General features: G+C 41.6%; 1 protein-coding gene across 6 annotated transcripts in view; it reads left to right on the top strand.

Moving 5' to 3' along the window:
* The window catches only part of si:ch211-196i2.1 (collagen alpha-1(I) chain), a 144,478-nt gene that overhangs the window by 40,260 nt on the left and 90,104 nt on the right, over positions 1-14,114 (top strand). For all 6 annotated transcript variants that reach the window (XR_009792013.1, XR_009792014.1, XM_061799044.1 and 3 more), the window contains 5 exons: positions 1,181-1,328; positions 2,156-2,314; positions 6,326-6,518; positions 8,807-8,938; positions 9,323-9,379. Coding sequence is in view for 4 of the 6 variants with exons in the window: in XM_061799044.1 (XP_061655028.1) it covers positions 1,240-1,328; positions 2,156-2,314; positions 6,326-6,518; positions 8,807-8,938; positions 9,323-9,379 (630 nt within the window). In the remaining 2 variants the exon portion in view is untranslated. The remainder of the gene's footprint in view (positions 1-1,180; positions 1,329-2,155; positions 2,315-6,325; positions 6,519-8,806; positions 8,939-9,322; positions 9,380-14,114) is intronic.

Here is a 14,114-nt window from a genome sequence, read left to right on the forward strand (position 1 = left end):
GTGTATCGCAATGAGTCAAAAAAGGACACAAAATGCAAATGATTAAAGGGTTTTTGAAAAAAAAAAAAAAGCCTATAGATTTGATTTCTCAACAGGGATCTTTTAAAGTTCAAACCAAATTCACTGCAACGCAGGAATGACGACAATCAATAGCCAAAAACAAAAATCACAGCAGGGCTGGAAAAAAAAGAAGAAAAGTAACAACTCGTAAAACTAAGGGCAAAAGTAGCAACAAAAATTCTGTGCATATAGTAGAGAGAATAAAATTCAGGAATCTAAAACTAAATGTTATCAACTCTTTCTAACATGGAAAGAGTAAGGCTTCCTACAACAGGACATGGCAGGATGCAAGACGATCTGACAAAAGATGCATAGATGCATGCTATAAATAGGTGGAGACAGTCACCCTATTAGTTTACAAAATAAAAGCTGACATGACAGCTGGGCTAAAACTGAGAACTTAACATAACTGACAAGACATGACACTCCCATAGAATTCTTATTTGTGTGGTTTTCTGTGTTGAGATTTTCTGGATCCCACCACACACGACAACCAAAAGTGTTGAATGCCTGATTTTTTTTCTCTTTGTATGCAGAGTGAAAAAATGTTTGTGTGTACCAAGCCTTAGTTTCTCCTAAATTTGAAAGACTTTTTTTTACAATGAATTCCATGCTTCCAACCTTTTACACTGTGGAGAACTCCTTTATTTTTTGCCTTGTTCAGAGCCTGTAGATCCATCCATCCATCCATCCATCCATTTTCTGTCGCGCTTCTCCTCACGCGGGTCGCGGGCGTGCTGGAGCCTATCCCAGCTGTGATCGGGCAGGAGGCGGGGTACACCCTGAACTGGTTTCCAGCCAATCGCAGGGCACATACAAACAAACAACCATTCACACTCACAGTCACACCTACGGGCAATTTAGAGTCTCCAATGAATGCATGTTTTTGGGATGTGGGAGGAAACCGGAGTAACCCGGAGAAAAGCCACGCAGGCACGACGGGGAGAACATGCAAACTCCACACCGGCGGGGCCGGGGATTGAACCCGGGTCCTCAGAACTGTGAGGCTGACGCTCTAACCAGTCGGCCACCGTGCCGCCAGCCTGTAGATATAATGGCCAAAGAATTCTGAATGTATGTCCAAATACCATATGACTAGTTCTTCACTGTCTCTTATTAGATGAGGTGAACATTCTGCAGGAGTTTTCCATACAGTTGCCCAACAGTCCGAACACCTCTATGGTTGTGGAGGATGGCAGGTGTCCAGTCCTACAGGTGGGACAGTACTCCATCTTGGCTCTCCCTCTCCCGCAGCTCTTCACTGAAGGGTAGGGTTCCATCTACACACACTCATGTCTAGTCTTTCATTTTTAGTTAGAGACTTACAATCGGTTGCTTTAAACTTGAGAAGAATGAGAATTCATGATTTCTGTTGGTGTTTATTTTAAAACAAGATACAGTAAACACTATCATAGGAGGAAGGAGACAGTGTATATGGAAAATTAACTATACAGCATTTTCTGAGAGAAGCTGACTGTCTCTCTGACTGAAATGAGTTCAGAAAATATTTCAGTACTTGTTTTTATGACAGAGTTCGGTTGCTACGGTGGTGATGTCATCTCAATTTGTACGTCAGTAGAAAGACAGCATAGTCTATCACCAAGTCTTGAGTACAAGAAATACTGTTTATGTCTGAAAAAAACACCACATGAAAAATGAAAAGCAATGCACGCATGTCTGTACTGTTGTATACCAGTGACCCCCCTGTACTGCTCTGGATGAATAATAACTGTTGTGTCAAGTTCTGATAAAAGAGCCGCTTTGGCAGCATGTATGCTAATCTCAGACTGCAATTGTGAATACAATTTCTGCTTTCAGCACATATGAGGCACAGGCATTAGCTTTTACCTCTCCAATGTTACTGATTGAGCCAGTCATTTTTGACCAATGGAAAAACCAATCAGTTCGATGCTTGACAAATGATTTTACACCACATTGCTGTATATGGACGAGTTATTTTCATGTCTTCTTTGTACATTTCCATGTGTTCCGTTTGCCCTGTGTGTGTAAGCTGGAAATTGAATTCTCGTCTTTATCATGATAAATCCATAAATAGACTGGATCAGTGCCGCTGATGGCAAATGTTTGTGTTTAGGTTCGCTGACGAGTTCAGTCTACTGGTGCAGCTGAAGAGTCCTCAGAGAGTTGAAAGCAGCGTATTCACCATGCTGAGCCCAGACGGCCATATCACGCTGCAACTGCGAATCGGTGCTTTCACCGTCATCCTCGCTGGAGCACGGCAGCGGCACTATGAGTGAGCCTACTTTCATGCTTCACATCAGTTTGCTTTGGCTTTTGGCTTCTTATAGCATCCATACTGGTCGACATACTTGGGCTAATACAAGGAAATGGTCAAACAACTTTTATCATGGAGTATTTGCATATGTAAAACTAACAATTGCTTGTTACAATTTCTGATGTCTTCGTAATGAATGTTGTGAAACTTCAGTTGAGCAGCTTTCAGGACTGTTTTACTCATGATCAATTTACTTCAAACATTACCCTTGTGTCAGTTTATTTGGTGCAATATGGTTATGCTTTGCCCTTTAAGCAAAAAATCCAGATGTCAGAGTGTGATTAAAATGTTCATGTGAGGTTGCATGAGAAAAAGTCACTGCACATTCTAAGTCTAAGGGAAGCTCATCACCGTCATCACGAAGCCGCTTGTCAGATGTGCCTGCAACAGACACATTGCCCAACACAACGATTGAAACACAGCCTTGCTGCCAAGTCATGGGTGGGCAAGCGAGGTATGTGAATTTGCAGAATTGTGGCATCTCAGTTTGCTCAAATTCAGAGTGCCTGTTCACGGACACATTTTCCGAAATGGCAAGGGAACTGAGTACTTGGTCGTTTCATTTCCGCTTGATGGGTGGGCAGGAATTCCAGAGAACCAACTATTATTTCTAGCTTTTTTTTTTTTTTTTTTTTACAAGAGCACAGTAACTGCAAATTTGAAATTTTAGGGGCTCGAAAATGAAATTTAGGGGCATAATCTGTAAATCAACTCACAAAGTAAATATTCTCATTTCTTCAAATTGTCACTGTACTGCTGACCAGAGGTGGGTAGAGTAGCCAAATATTGTACTCAAGTAAGAGTACAGTGTTCCCTCGTTTATCGCGGGGGTTACGTTCCAAAAATAACCCGCAATAGGTGAAATCCGCGAAGTAGGAAACTTTATTTTTTTTTTTTACAATTATTATACTATGTGTTTTAAGGCTGTAAACCTCACCATTAAAATTTTCTCACATTTCTCTCTTGTTTAAACACACTCAAAGTTCAAACCTTTGTAGGAAAAATAAGTACATTATTATTATTATTATTGTTGTTGTTGTTGTTGTACTTATTATTATTGTTAATATTATTGTATAACGAAACAAAGGTCAAAACCTCTTTTAAGGCCCATTTGTTTAAGAAATAAAAATATAAACATTTTCTGACAAATAACGAATTAAATTGTAATGAACAACGTATGAGGTTAGAAATTATTAATTGCGTATTTCATGCTTCCTCTGACCGTCCCTCTTCGTCCTGACGCCGCTCCGCTGTAGCGTCCTTTTCCACAATCTTTTTTCGAGAGAAGAACATAGTTATAGGTACCGTCATTTCTCATGTATAATGCGCACCCATGTAAAATGCGCACCCCCAAAGTTGACCTCAAAATTCTGGAAAACCCTTCTACCTATGTATAATGCATTTTTACAATGCATGATTTTGCTTCTACCCATATGATCAAAACATGAAGTATTGTCTGTATTTTGATATATTTTTTCAAAAATTATTTTGAAGTTAAGCACTTTATTTGAACACATAAAACTTTATTTTTATTGACTAGCTCTTATTTTGAAATTCACAGCCCTACTTTGATTTAGTATATGAGAAAACACACAGTTGTGCTCATATGTTTGATTACCCAGGCGAAAGACATTTAATTTTATTTTAATGGGACATTTAATTTTATTTTAATGGGATTAAAATTAAACTGTCAAGAATTTCAGAAAAGCATTATCACTAAACAACACATAACCATAAATAAATTATTGATGGTTGTTGTTCAGTCATCAGTCGCATTTAAAAAAAACAACAAAAAAAACAACAATATTTCACAAATTCTGCCTGGGTATGTAAATGTATGAGCACAATTGTACATATATGCAGTCATATTGGAATTAAAGTGTAGTCTACATCATGTGCATTATACACAAGAAAGTATGGTAGTTGTTGCCGCTCTTTTTTCTTCTGGGCGAGAAGATTCTTATAAACTACCTTCCTTTGCCTTTTGGGTGCGACCGCAGGTGCCCTTGTCGGTGCAGCACATTTGTTGGTAGAGTAACAAAGATACATTATTTATTGTAAATATATTTTTGGGAGCAATTGAGTACACAAGTATATACAGTAAATGAACAAGTCACATTCCTGCATCTTGTGGTCGGATCGGTGATCGTTTTTTTAAACTCGCTGATCGGTCCCAAAAATCCTGATCGTGTAAAGCCTACCCGTTACTACCCACCACCGCTTTGACAATAAATGCAGAAGCTAGAATATTTTAAAGTCACATTTTACTGTGCAAGATTTGACAAAAAAAATCAACAGAATAAGTTCTAAATCTAAAATAATGAAAAATGTAAGTTAATGTTTAGGCAGCATTGGCAGTGTGATCAGGAAATTTTGCGTTCCTCTCATGATGTATCAACACCAACATTTGCATTTCAATGAATTTGAATTTTCAGCCAGGTGAACGTCCTCAGCGACGGATCCCGAAACAAAATGTCTTGCCTTTTTTTCACCATGAGCTTTTCCTCACAAAACAACTTGGACAAGGATTTGTCTCCTCTGGTTCAGTAGGTTTATTGGGGAGTAAGCACTGAAAGTCCTCTTTACCATTGTTGATTGTTTACCAGCGCTACAGTATATGAAACCTTTTAGATTTGCCTGATAACCCCGAGGCTTGCCTCTTCTAATGCTAGCAGTGGTGGTTCCCCCCCCCCATTGTTGCTTTGGAGTTAATGTCGGTTGGCACATCAGCTCATTTGAGCATTATCCCTAACAACTTGGCTGAAGTGTGAAGCAGAACTTTCTCAGCAAAGAAACATCGGTAATAATAATGTTTTTTTAAATCATCAAAGCTACTGATCGCCCATGCCAGAATAGATGAATCAAGAACATGAGATTGCATTCATAGATAATAATAAAACTGCACCAAATAAGCAATTCTGAACTGCGTTCCAAATGATCATTTAGGTAGGATTGAAGTTAAATAAACATTTGAGTTTTAGTCTTTCTGGGGAACTTTTTGCATATGTTGTTTTTTTCCTGTATATTTAGATCACTGATATGAATCACTCGGTTGTTTGATTATTAGTTTATGTACCGTGCCTAATTAAAGGACAATTATTTAAATAGGCTTTTCCACGCCAAGGCAGTTTGTATCCAAAAAAGAGGAATTTCAAGGAAATCATTGTACTGTTAAATAATGTGTGTGAGTCAGAGAGCAAATGGGTCTCTTCAACATAGGTGCATTACGGAAGCTTTCTGGCAGCCAACATGCATTGTATTAAGGAAGCAGCTGTTAAAGACCACTGATGAGCAGCAAGCCCTGCAGTATACGTTCTCTGGAGAACCCCTCAATGCAGGATCCTCCAAAGGCTTGCAGTCATGCATCAAGCTTTATTTTGACCACCCTAATCGAAACGCTTACAGTAGGCTCCAAAGATGAATTTTCAAAAGGTTTTATTCGCTGATGAATGCTGTGCAACCTTGGAAGGTCTTGATAGTTACAGTTCTGGATGTTTGCTGGATGGCCAGCATGTCCCAAGAGTGATGTTTTGGACTGGAAAGAGGCATAATGTTATGGTCAGACCCTGAGTGGTGCTTAAAAGTGTAAAATATGTGGAGTTTCTCAATGAGCATTTCCTGGGATGATATAAGAAGAAGAACTGTGCTAACATAACATCAACATAAATCCTACTGAGCACCCGTGGCGCATCCTTAAAAGAAAGATCTATGATGGTGGGCGACAGTATTCCTCCAAAAAGCAGCTTTGGGAGGCAATTTTTACAGTCTCAAATGTAGTAAAAAGTGACTTGACTATAAAATGTTTTTTGTGTGTCAAAATATACATATTTTGTTTTTTTTCAACTGCATAATAATTTTGAGCTCTTTATCGAGAGTCATTTTGGAAAAGAAAATCCTTGAGCCATCATCTATCTATCTATCTGTTTTCCCCCATTTGAACTCTTCCTCTCTGTACACACTCTTCCTCAGGTTCCCCATCGGCTATCTGACTGACGGAAAGTGGCATCATGTAGCAGTCGGTGTGTCTGGCCAGCGTGTGGCAATATATGTGGACTGCACTCTGCTGGGGAGTGTGGACTGCGACAACCACGGGCTGGGGATCAAAACTGATGGACTCTTCATCATTGGAGGCATCATTGAAGGCTTTGAGACTCCATTTGAAGTAAGCTGTCTACATCCACTTGATTTTATAGAGGCACTGTTCATTGTACTGCTCTGATTTGGGATGGTTTATATTGTGCGGATGTGCCTCATGGGGTAAGTAATCAGTGACTATATAAACTTGTTTACCCGATAAGGACCATTTGCGGTGACTACAGTGTTGACAGTCAACAACGACAAAATGGGATTCACGTCAATATCAAATGTGTTGACATTTCATGACACTGCCAGTCATGAATTCAACAGGTTAAACACAATGAACTGGCACGCTCTCTCACACACACTAAAAGACCACCACCCCTTACACCGTACATTGTCAGTGAAGGGAGCAGGTGCCAGAACAACCCTTTGAGATCTCTACCTTTAGAACTCCTCTCTTTGTTGCACGTTCGGTACAAACACATCGAGCAGTAAACCGTATATCCAGAGGGCTACACTCTTGTTTGATACAAGTCCACACACACAGGAAGGAACAACCAAGACCAAGAAGAGATTTGTGGCCCTGTCCAAACCCATTCCCTATTCACTTGATAGACAGACGAAGAAACCATCTGTCTTTGTAAAATAGATACAAAAATAGGTAAGACAGTCTCCAACCATACAGTAACTACCTCCGGCAGGTATCAGTGTTACACTGTATAAAAGAAGAAAAAGAAAGATGATTGCTATGTTAAATATATTATGACATATGATTTCATCTGATGCATTCCTGGCCCTGAATTAGTCTTTAGTCTGTGGTTGTCTCAATTGCTGCATCGTGTTCATTGTGTTCACACACACACACACACACATCGGTTTATTACTGGTTCAGTTGCATTTGTGTTTGTGTTTGCATTTCCGAGCCCAACATGTAACACCACCACAAGTGGTGGACATATTTTCCCTTAATGGAAATACACAGTAAACTGCATGTCTGTTCCACAGACATGCAGTTGGATCGCTCTTTGTTTATTGCGGTCTGGGCCTTTTCTGGCATAGTTTGCTTCCTCTGCCTTTTTGAATGACTTCCCAAAGCAGCTATGCTTAAAGGGGCTTCAGGGGGGCATTCATGCACAACTCCCGCTCCCCTCGTCAGATGAATTTACTATTTATGTACTGATGCGACACGGTGAGCGACTGGTTACCACATCTGCCTCACAGTTCTGAGACCGGGGTTCAAATCCCGGCCTTGCCTGTGTGGAGTTTGCATGTTCTCCCCGTGACTGCGTGGGTTTTCTCCGGGCACTCCGGTTTCCTCCCACATCCCCAAAACATCCGTGGTAGGTTGATCGAAGACTCTAAATTGCCTGTCGGTGTGAATACGAGTGCCCTGCGATTGGCTGGCGACCAGTTCAGGGTGTACCCCGCCTCGCATCCGAAGATAGCTGGGATAGGCTCCAGCACGCACGTGACCCTAGTGAGGAGCATTCCTGAGGTTGACAAAGCCCAGGATATTCCTCCAGGAGTGGAACTGTACACTCACCTGCCACAACAGTAGATAATGCACACCTGCACAATCTATCCATCCATTTACCAGTTATCTTCTGCTGGGAGGCGGGGTACACCCAGAAGCGGTCGCCACCCAATCGCAGGGCACATGGAGACAAACAACCATTCGCACTCACATTCACACCTACCGGCAATTTAGAGTCTTCAATCAACCCAGCACGCATGTTTTTGGGATGTGGGAGGAAAGCGGAGTGCCCGGAGAAAAGCCACGCAGGCACGGGGAGAACATGCAAACTCCACACAGGCGGGGCCGGGATTTGAACCCCGATCCCCAGAACTGTGAGGCCCATTTGCTAACCAGTCGGCCACCCAGCACAATCTAGTGCGATCCAAAATGACAGCTGTATCAAACATTCTGCTTTCACAAAGAAATTTCACAAAGTTCACTTTATTGTTGCAGTGGTATTGAATTAACATTACATATATCATTTAGTTTGTATTTTGCAGGCCTGCTCCAGAAAGGTCATATATAGATCTGTTTCTGTTTTGGTTATCTTAGATGGCCAGTATATAAGTATCTTACTGTGCAGTGATGCAACACTAACAACTACCATGCTTAGTGGTTGCTTTGAATTTTTAGAATTGTTCACTGCTCACTGTCACCGAAGGGTTACTTGATATTATCAGTGTGACTGTATGCACCAAGTACTGTATTTAAACGCATTTCACTTTAAAGCGATGCTTATCTGTACTTATATAAGCAACACAGTCGCACTTTTTCAAACACATGCCCGTAAATGCGCAGTGTACTTTTTGCACACTGCTTCCAGTGTATTCCTCTGTGTGTGTCTGTTATTGTAGGGCCAGCTGCGTCAGCTCACCTTCCTGATGCGCAACCCGGATGCTGCTCAGCAACACTGCAGCCACCATCCGCCACGCTGTGGTGGGGACGCCTTCAAGCCGCCACGCTACCTGCACAACAGTGCTTTGGAGGTGAGAAAAGGAACAATCGTACTGTTCACCCAAGGAGAGTGTAGTTCGTCTCTGTGTGAGCATCTGAATGTGCGTTAGCTTTTGGCTCACTGTAGCTACTTGCGAGGGTTGTATGTTTGGCTGCACTGTTTCATACAAAGCTGAAAGTGCATTGGCAACTTTTTTCCCCCCACTTGACTCGAGTGAGGCTGTATCTGAATCTGGCTCATAAAAATTTGAGTTCATGAAAAAAAATTACAAAAATCAATGATGGCTCGTCACTTGGTACCACTGCATAATAATATCGAAAAGAAAATGGAACTGACTACTTGGCTGCATATCAGTACTGTATACCTCTGCTGTGTAATGCACTAAGCTGTTTGAACTGAGTCTGTCTCCCAACAGATTCTCCCGTCGTCCTCAAATGACTTCAACAACCTGATGGGACAGCCAGAGGATGAGGTACTATTTGCCCCTCGCACCACTGGAAATCCATTCTCTTGGCAACTTAACTCTTGAGAAATAGCTGCTGCATTGTTAAATTCACACTTGACTCACATAGGAACAAAAACTCATCAAACGTAAAATCAATACATGAATATTTAAATAAGTCTAGTTGCCAGAGTTCACAGTGGCTCTGTGGTCTGCACTGATAATGTGGGCAAGCTGACCACCATGTCATCATGGCGATTATTTCCAGCTGTTTATAGGCAGGCGGTGGTGTACAATTAGTCTTGTTTCAGTGGTTTTGGCCTTTCATCAGTTGCTCTCAATAAACCCAACGAGCCAACTCGTCTCATTATGGCAACATGGAGCCCAAGCAGCCACTTCACTTCTTGTGACTGGCCCGCTGTGTGTGATGGTAAAAGGAGTGAGTCAAGAAACAAAACACCACTTTTGACCACCGTGTTATGACCATTGATGCCGGTAACGCATTATAAATTATATACAAAGTAACACATTACTCCAAAATTCCGCCATTTTGAGTAACAAGCAAAGTAACATTGTTGGTGGGAGAGTAATCAAACCGAAGTTAGTTTTCCAAACCAGCAATAGTTACTTTTGAGTCATTAATGTCTCTCACCAAGTCTGGCTGGTGACTCAGGAAAAACACAGTCCGGCCATTCCATAGCGTTTAAACATTCACACAAACCAGTGATTTCTCAATTAGCAGAAGAAAGGTGATTGTTGATTCTACAATGCACAGTACCATAAAAGTGCAAAGAAATCCACGATGGAACTATCACCAGACTGTTTTTTGTTTGATTCTTGTTACTTTTTTATTTGCACGTTAAGAATACAGTTTTACTGGTGTGTTAAGTGCGCAATGCATGGTGGGTGAATGATTCATACAGAAGTGCACGGTCATAAATCAGTCATGGAGATTAAGGACTGACAATACTAAAAGATTATTGACAATGAAAAGTGAGAAGTTTCAACTTCGTCTGTAGGCTAGTGTAACGCGCTGCACGGCTGACATCACGGAAGTGCCGTCAATCGCCCACAGCTTTGCTAGTTAAACAGTTGCATTATCTGGTCACCTTTTCTTGCTCTTCGCATCGAAATTGCGATGGTGGGAACAATAGTTTGTGTGTGTGTGTGTGTTTGTATGCCCCCAATATAAAACTGCCACTCACTTTAACATTTACACGCACACACAGAGAGACAGACACAGTTGGACGCATAAAGTATGATCAATCTGCATTTTAGAACGCAGCGTTATGGCTTAGTACTCCGTCGAGGTGCTGGAAATTTCTGCCCTAATTTCTGTATGGTGCGGCAAAATAAATAAATAATAAAAACAACAGGTACCTAGTCATTTGAGGAACAAAAAAGCATTTCCACGAGTTGAAAGCACACACATGAAACCCATCGTGGTCTCTAAACCAATCAGAGATAGTGATGGGTGGGGACCCTCCGATTGGCCGGTGTGTGTATGCGTGCGTTTGAAATGCGAGCGCTCCCGTACACAAAGTTCCGTTTTCTGACAGCGAGCCGGTAGCAGCACAGTTACAGAAGATTGAGCGGCGTTAATGGAATTCCTTCCAAAGCCTCACGCCGCTGCGACGATTTGGGAACATTTTGGATTCAAGCTAGCTGAACGCGGCCATCCCGCTAACACCAACTGCTGGTTTGCCCAATTTGCATGAAGTCGCAACAAAGACGACGACAACTTAAAAACCTCATTTTCGACACAGCCATCCCAGCCAACGTCTTCAGCTGGAAACGTTTCCCGTCAACTTGCAATGATGCAAGACAATGCAAGTCCAAACATGCCAACGTGTATGGTCGCATTATATACAGTATAACGTACTCGCTATTGTAAGAATGTAGCCAATGAACATATTGACAAAGCAGCGTTTAAAGAAAGGCTGCAGACTTTTGTAATGGAGTACAACTCTTGAATCAAAGCAGGTTGCTTTGATCTACTTGTTGCGTCGTTATTAATGTTGCTACTTGGCACTTTTCTAAAACGAATGCAAACTTGATTGGCAGTATATTGCCTGTTAAGGCATTAATGTTTAATATTTGTTGAAGTGCAATTTTTATCTGTATATGTATCGGGGACTCATTGTTCCCGGGACTCACATAGTCTCAATTGTAAAAGGATGGATGAGACTGACTGTGTGTATTTGAAAGTATGCTTCAACCAGGCTTATTTCACAATTTCAAATGTTTTTGTTCCATGCAGAAATAAAATGTAGTGTTCTCTGTAGCAGTTCATTGATTTTATAAATGCAACACACTGTTGTTTTTATACATACATTTTCTCATCATCGTTTTAGACGTCAAAAGGGTGATGTGTGGCTACTGGTGTTTTTGTTTGTTCATTAGTTTTTGGGAGACAGTCCAAATGGCTCTTCGAGTAGTTAAGGTTGACAAATGAGGCAATGGCAAAAACCTGGATAAGCAACAGCTCACAATATTGTGGCTATTCTCTGTATAATACAACGTAGACATCAATCTCCAGACCAACAGAAATATACAGTAGTTCTTGAAATGTTTCTTTACTCTGGCTACCTTTTAGGAATACATTAGAAACACCTGCATAGACCAAACCAAGAGCTCAACTGCGACAAACGCACACAACAATTATATTTACACACAATTAAAAACATTTTCTTTTCCTAGAGCGTCTGCCTCACAGTTCTGAGGACCGGGATTCGATTCCCGGTCCCACCTGTGTGGAGTTTGCATGTTCTCTCCGGGTACTCCGGTTTCCTCCCACATCCCAAAATGATGAGTGGCCATTTCGAATCATTTTGAATTGCAACTCATCATGTTGCAGCAAAGGAAAGCGGTGGGATTCCTTTGTCGCTCTGGAGCCTGCTTCCAATTAAATGCATACAGCGACCTACGGAGGTGCAGCCATCCAGTTTCTGGATATTAACAAGAAGTATTTCTCCTCCATTAAGGTCTGCTCTTTTTGTCTTTGGTGCATAACATTTCTGACACAAGGCCACATTCTTGGGGTTTCCTGAATTTGATGCATATTATGCGTGGGGCCACCAGCTCACTAAGATGTTAAACACTCCCCGAGGTCATGGGCCTCCACTAATTAATTACTGTGATCCAAAACCGGGGCTATGCACGTTATAATGTGTTGATAGTCCTGAACTTTCATGCTGACCCTCATTTATTGATAGTTTCTTTCTAAATGACATTCATTTTGAAGTTTTTAAGAGGGGGCACTGGCTAGAGTTTGTGGCTCAACCAAACCACCTAGAAGGGTTAGTAAGGTTGTGTAGGACTTGTCAACATCTAAACACTTGGTTAAGCTCCGATCAAGCAGACATAAATACAATACAATCGAATACAATGTGTTTGTAAAGCACATTTAAAAACAACAGAACTGACCAAAGTGCTGTACATGAGCAATATAGGATATAAAAAGTAATACAAATATAAAATATCTTTTTAGAACCTCCCCCGACCTGGTTCTAAAATGCTGGCCGAGGAGCAACTGTCATCTGATTGGCCGACAGATGTAAGCAAAGCAAATGTATTTACATAGGGCATTTCATACACAAGGTAACTCAATGTGCTTTACATGATTAAAAGCATTTAAAAACAAAGAAAAAAAAACAGCTTATAAACATTTAAATGTAGGCGTTCTTCCTTTAAATGCGGTGACTTGGCATCATGGCATCTGAAGGCTGCCACACACACATTTCCTGGTTTAGCGAGCCACGCCGCCACGCCGCACTGTGCCAAGCCAAATCAAATATTGTGTTTGACATCAATACTTAACTATATTCATAATGTATAATATACCTCCATCCATTTTCTGCACCGCTTATCCTCGGCAGGGTACATCCTGAACTGGTTGCCAGCCAATTGCAGGGCACATATTAACAAACAACCATTCACACCTACGGACAATTTTGAGTCTTCAGTTAACCTGCCGTCACATGTTTTGGGGATGTGGGAGGAAACCGGAGTACCCGGAGAAAACCCACAAAGGGACGGGGAGAACATACAAACTCCACACAGGTGAGGCCAGATTTGAAACCGGGTCCTCAGAACTGTGAGGGGGATGGATGTGCTGACCAGTTATCCACCATAAATGTACAATGTACCTGTGGATGAAAAAGCAAAGCTTGTGACCAGAATGTATGCGAACGTACGCACATGCTGGATACTTCCAATAAATGGAGCCAGCGAGGCTCCTTTCAAATATCCACACTCTCTCTTTAGAAACCTATTATTCTATCTTTTTATGGTTTATGTGCGGGGGTGCATCGGCAACTCTACACGATGTTCCGGTTCAGTCAGGTTTCGACAACGTCGCGCAGTGTGCGGCACGCTTAAAGCAGCTTTTGTTCTGTGGTCAACTGAGGAGGTGCGGGCATTTTTGTCCGTATTGGCAGAAGATGAAATACAGCGAGATGGAAGGCACAAGAAAAAAACGAACGCGTCACATTCTTCTTGATCGCGCGCAATCCCTCCCACTTTGGATTGGTGCCCGTTGTAATGGGAAAGCAACGGGGCCATTCTGGAACTTGTAATGGAAAAACGACAAATGAATTCGGTTTGACTTACATTAACATTTAAAAGCTTCAGAGCCATTCAATCTTTAATGTCCTACAGGCAATCCATCAAGGGCGTTACGCAATTAGAGACAAGGGGCAGGTCAATTTGGGTATTGTGATGATGTTTAATGATAGCCCCTAAGGGGAGCAGGTACCGGGAGAAG

This window comes from Phyllopteryx taeniolatus, chromosome 15 (genome assembly GCF_024500385.1).
Source record: "Phyllopteryx taeniolatus isolate TA_2022b chromosome 15, UOR_Ptae_1.2, whole genome shotgun sequence".
Classification (NCBI taxonomy): Eukaryota; Metazoa; Chordata; class Actinopteri; order Syngnathiformes; family Syngnathidae; genus Phyllopteryx; species Phyllopteryx taeniolatus.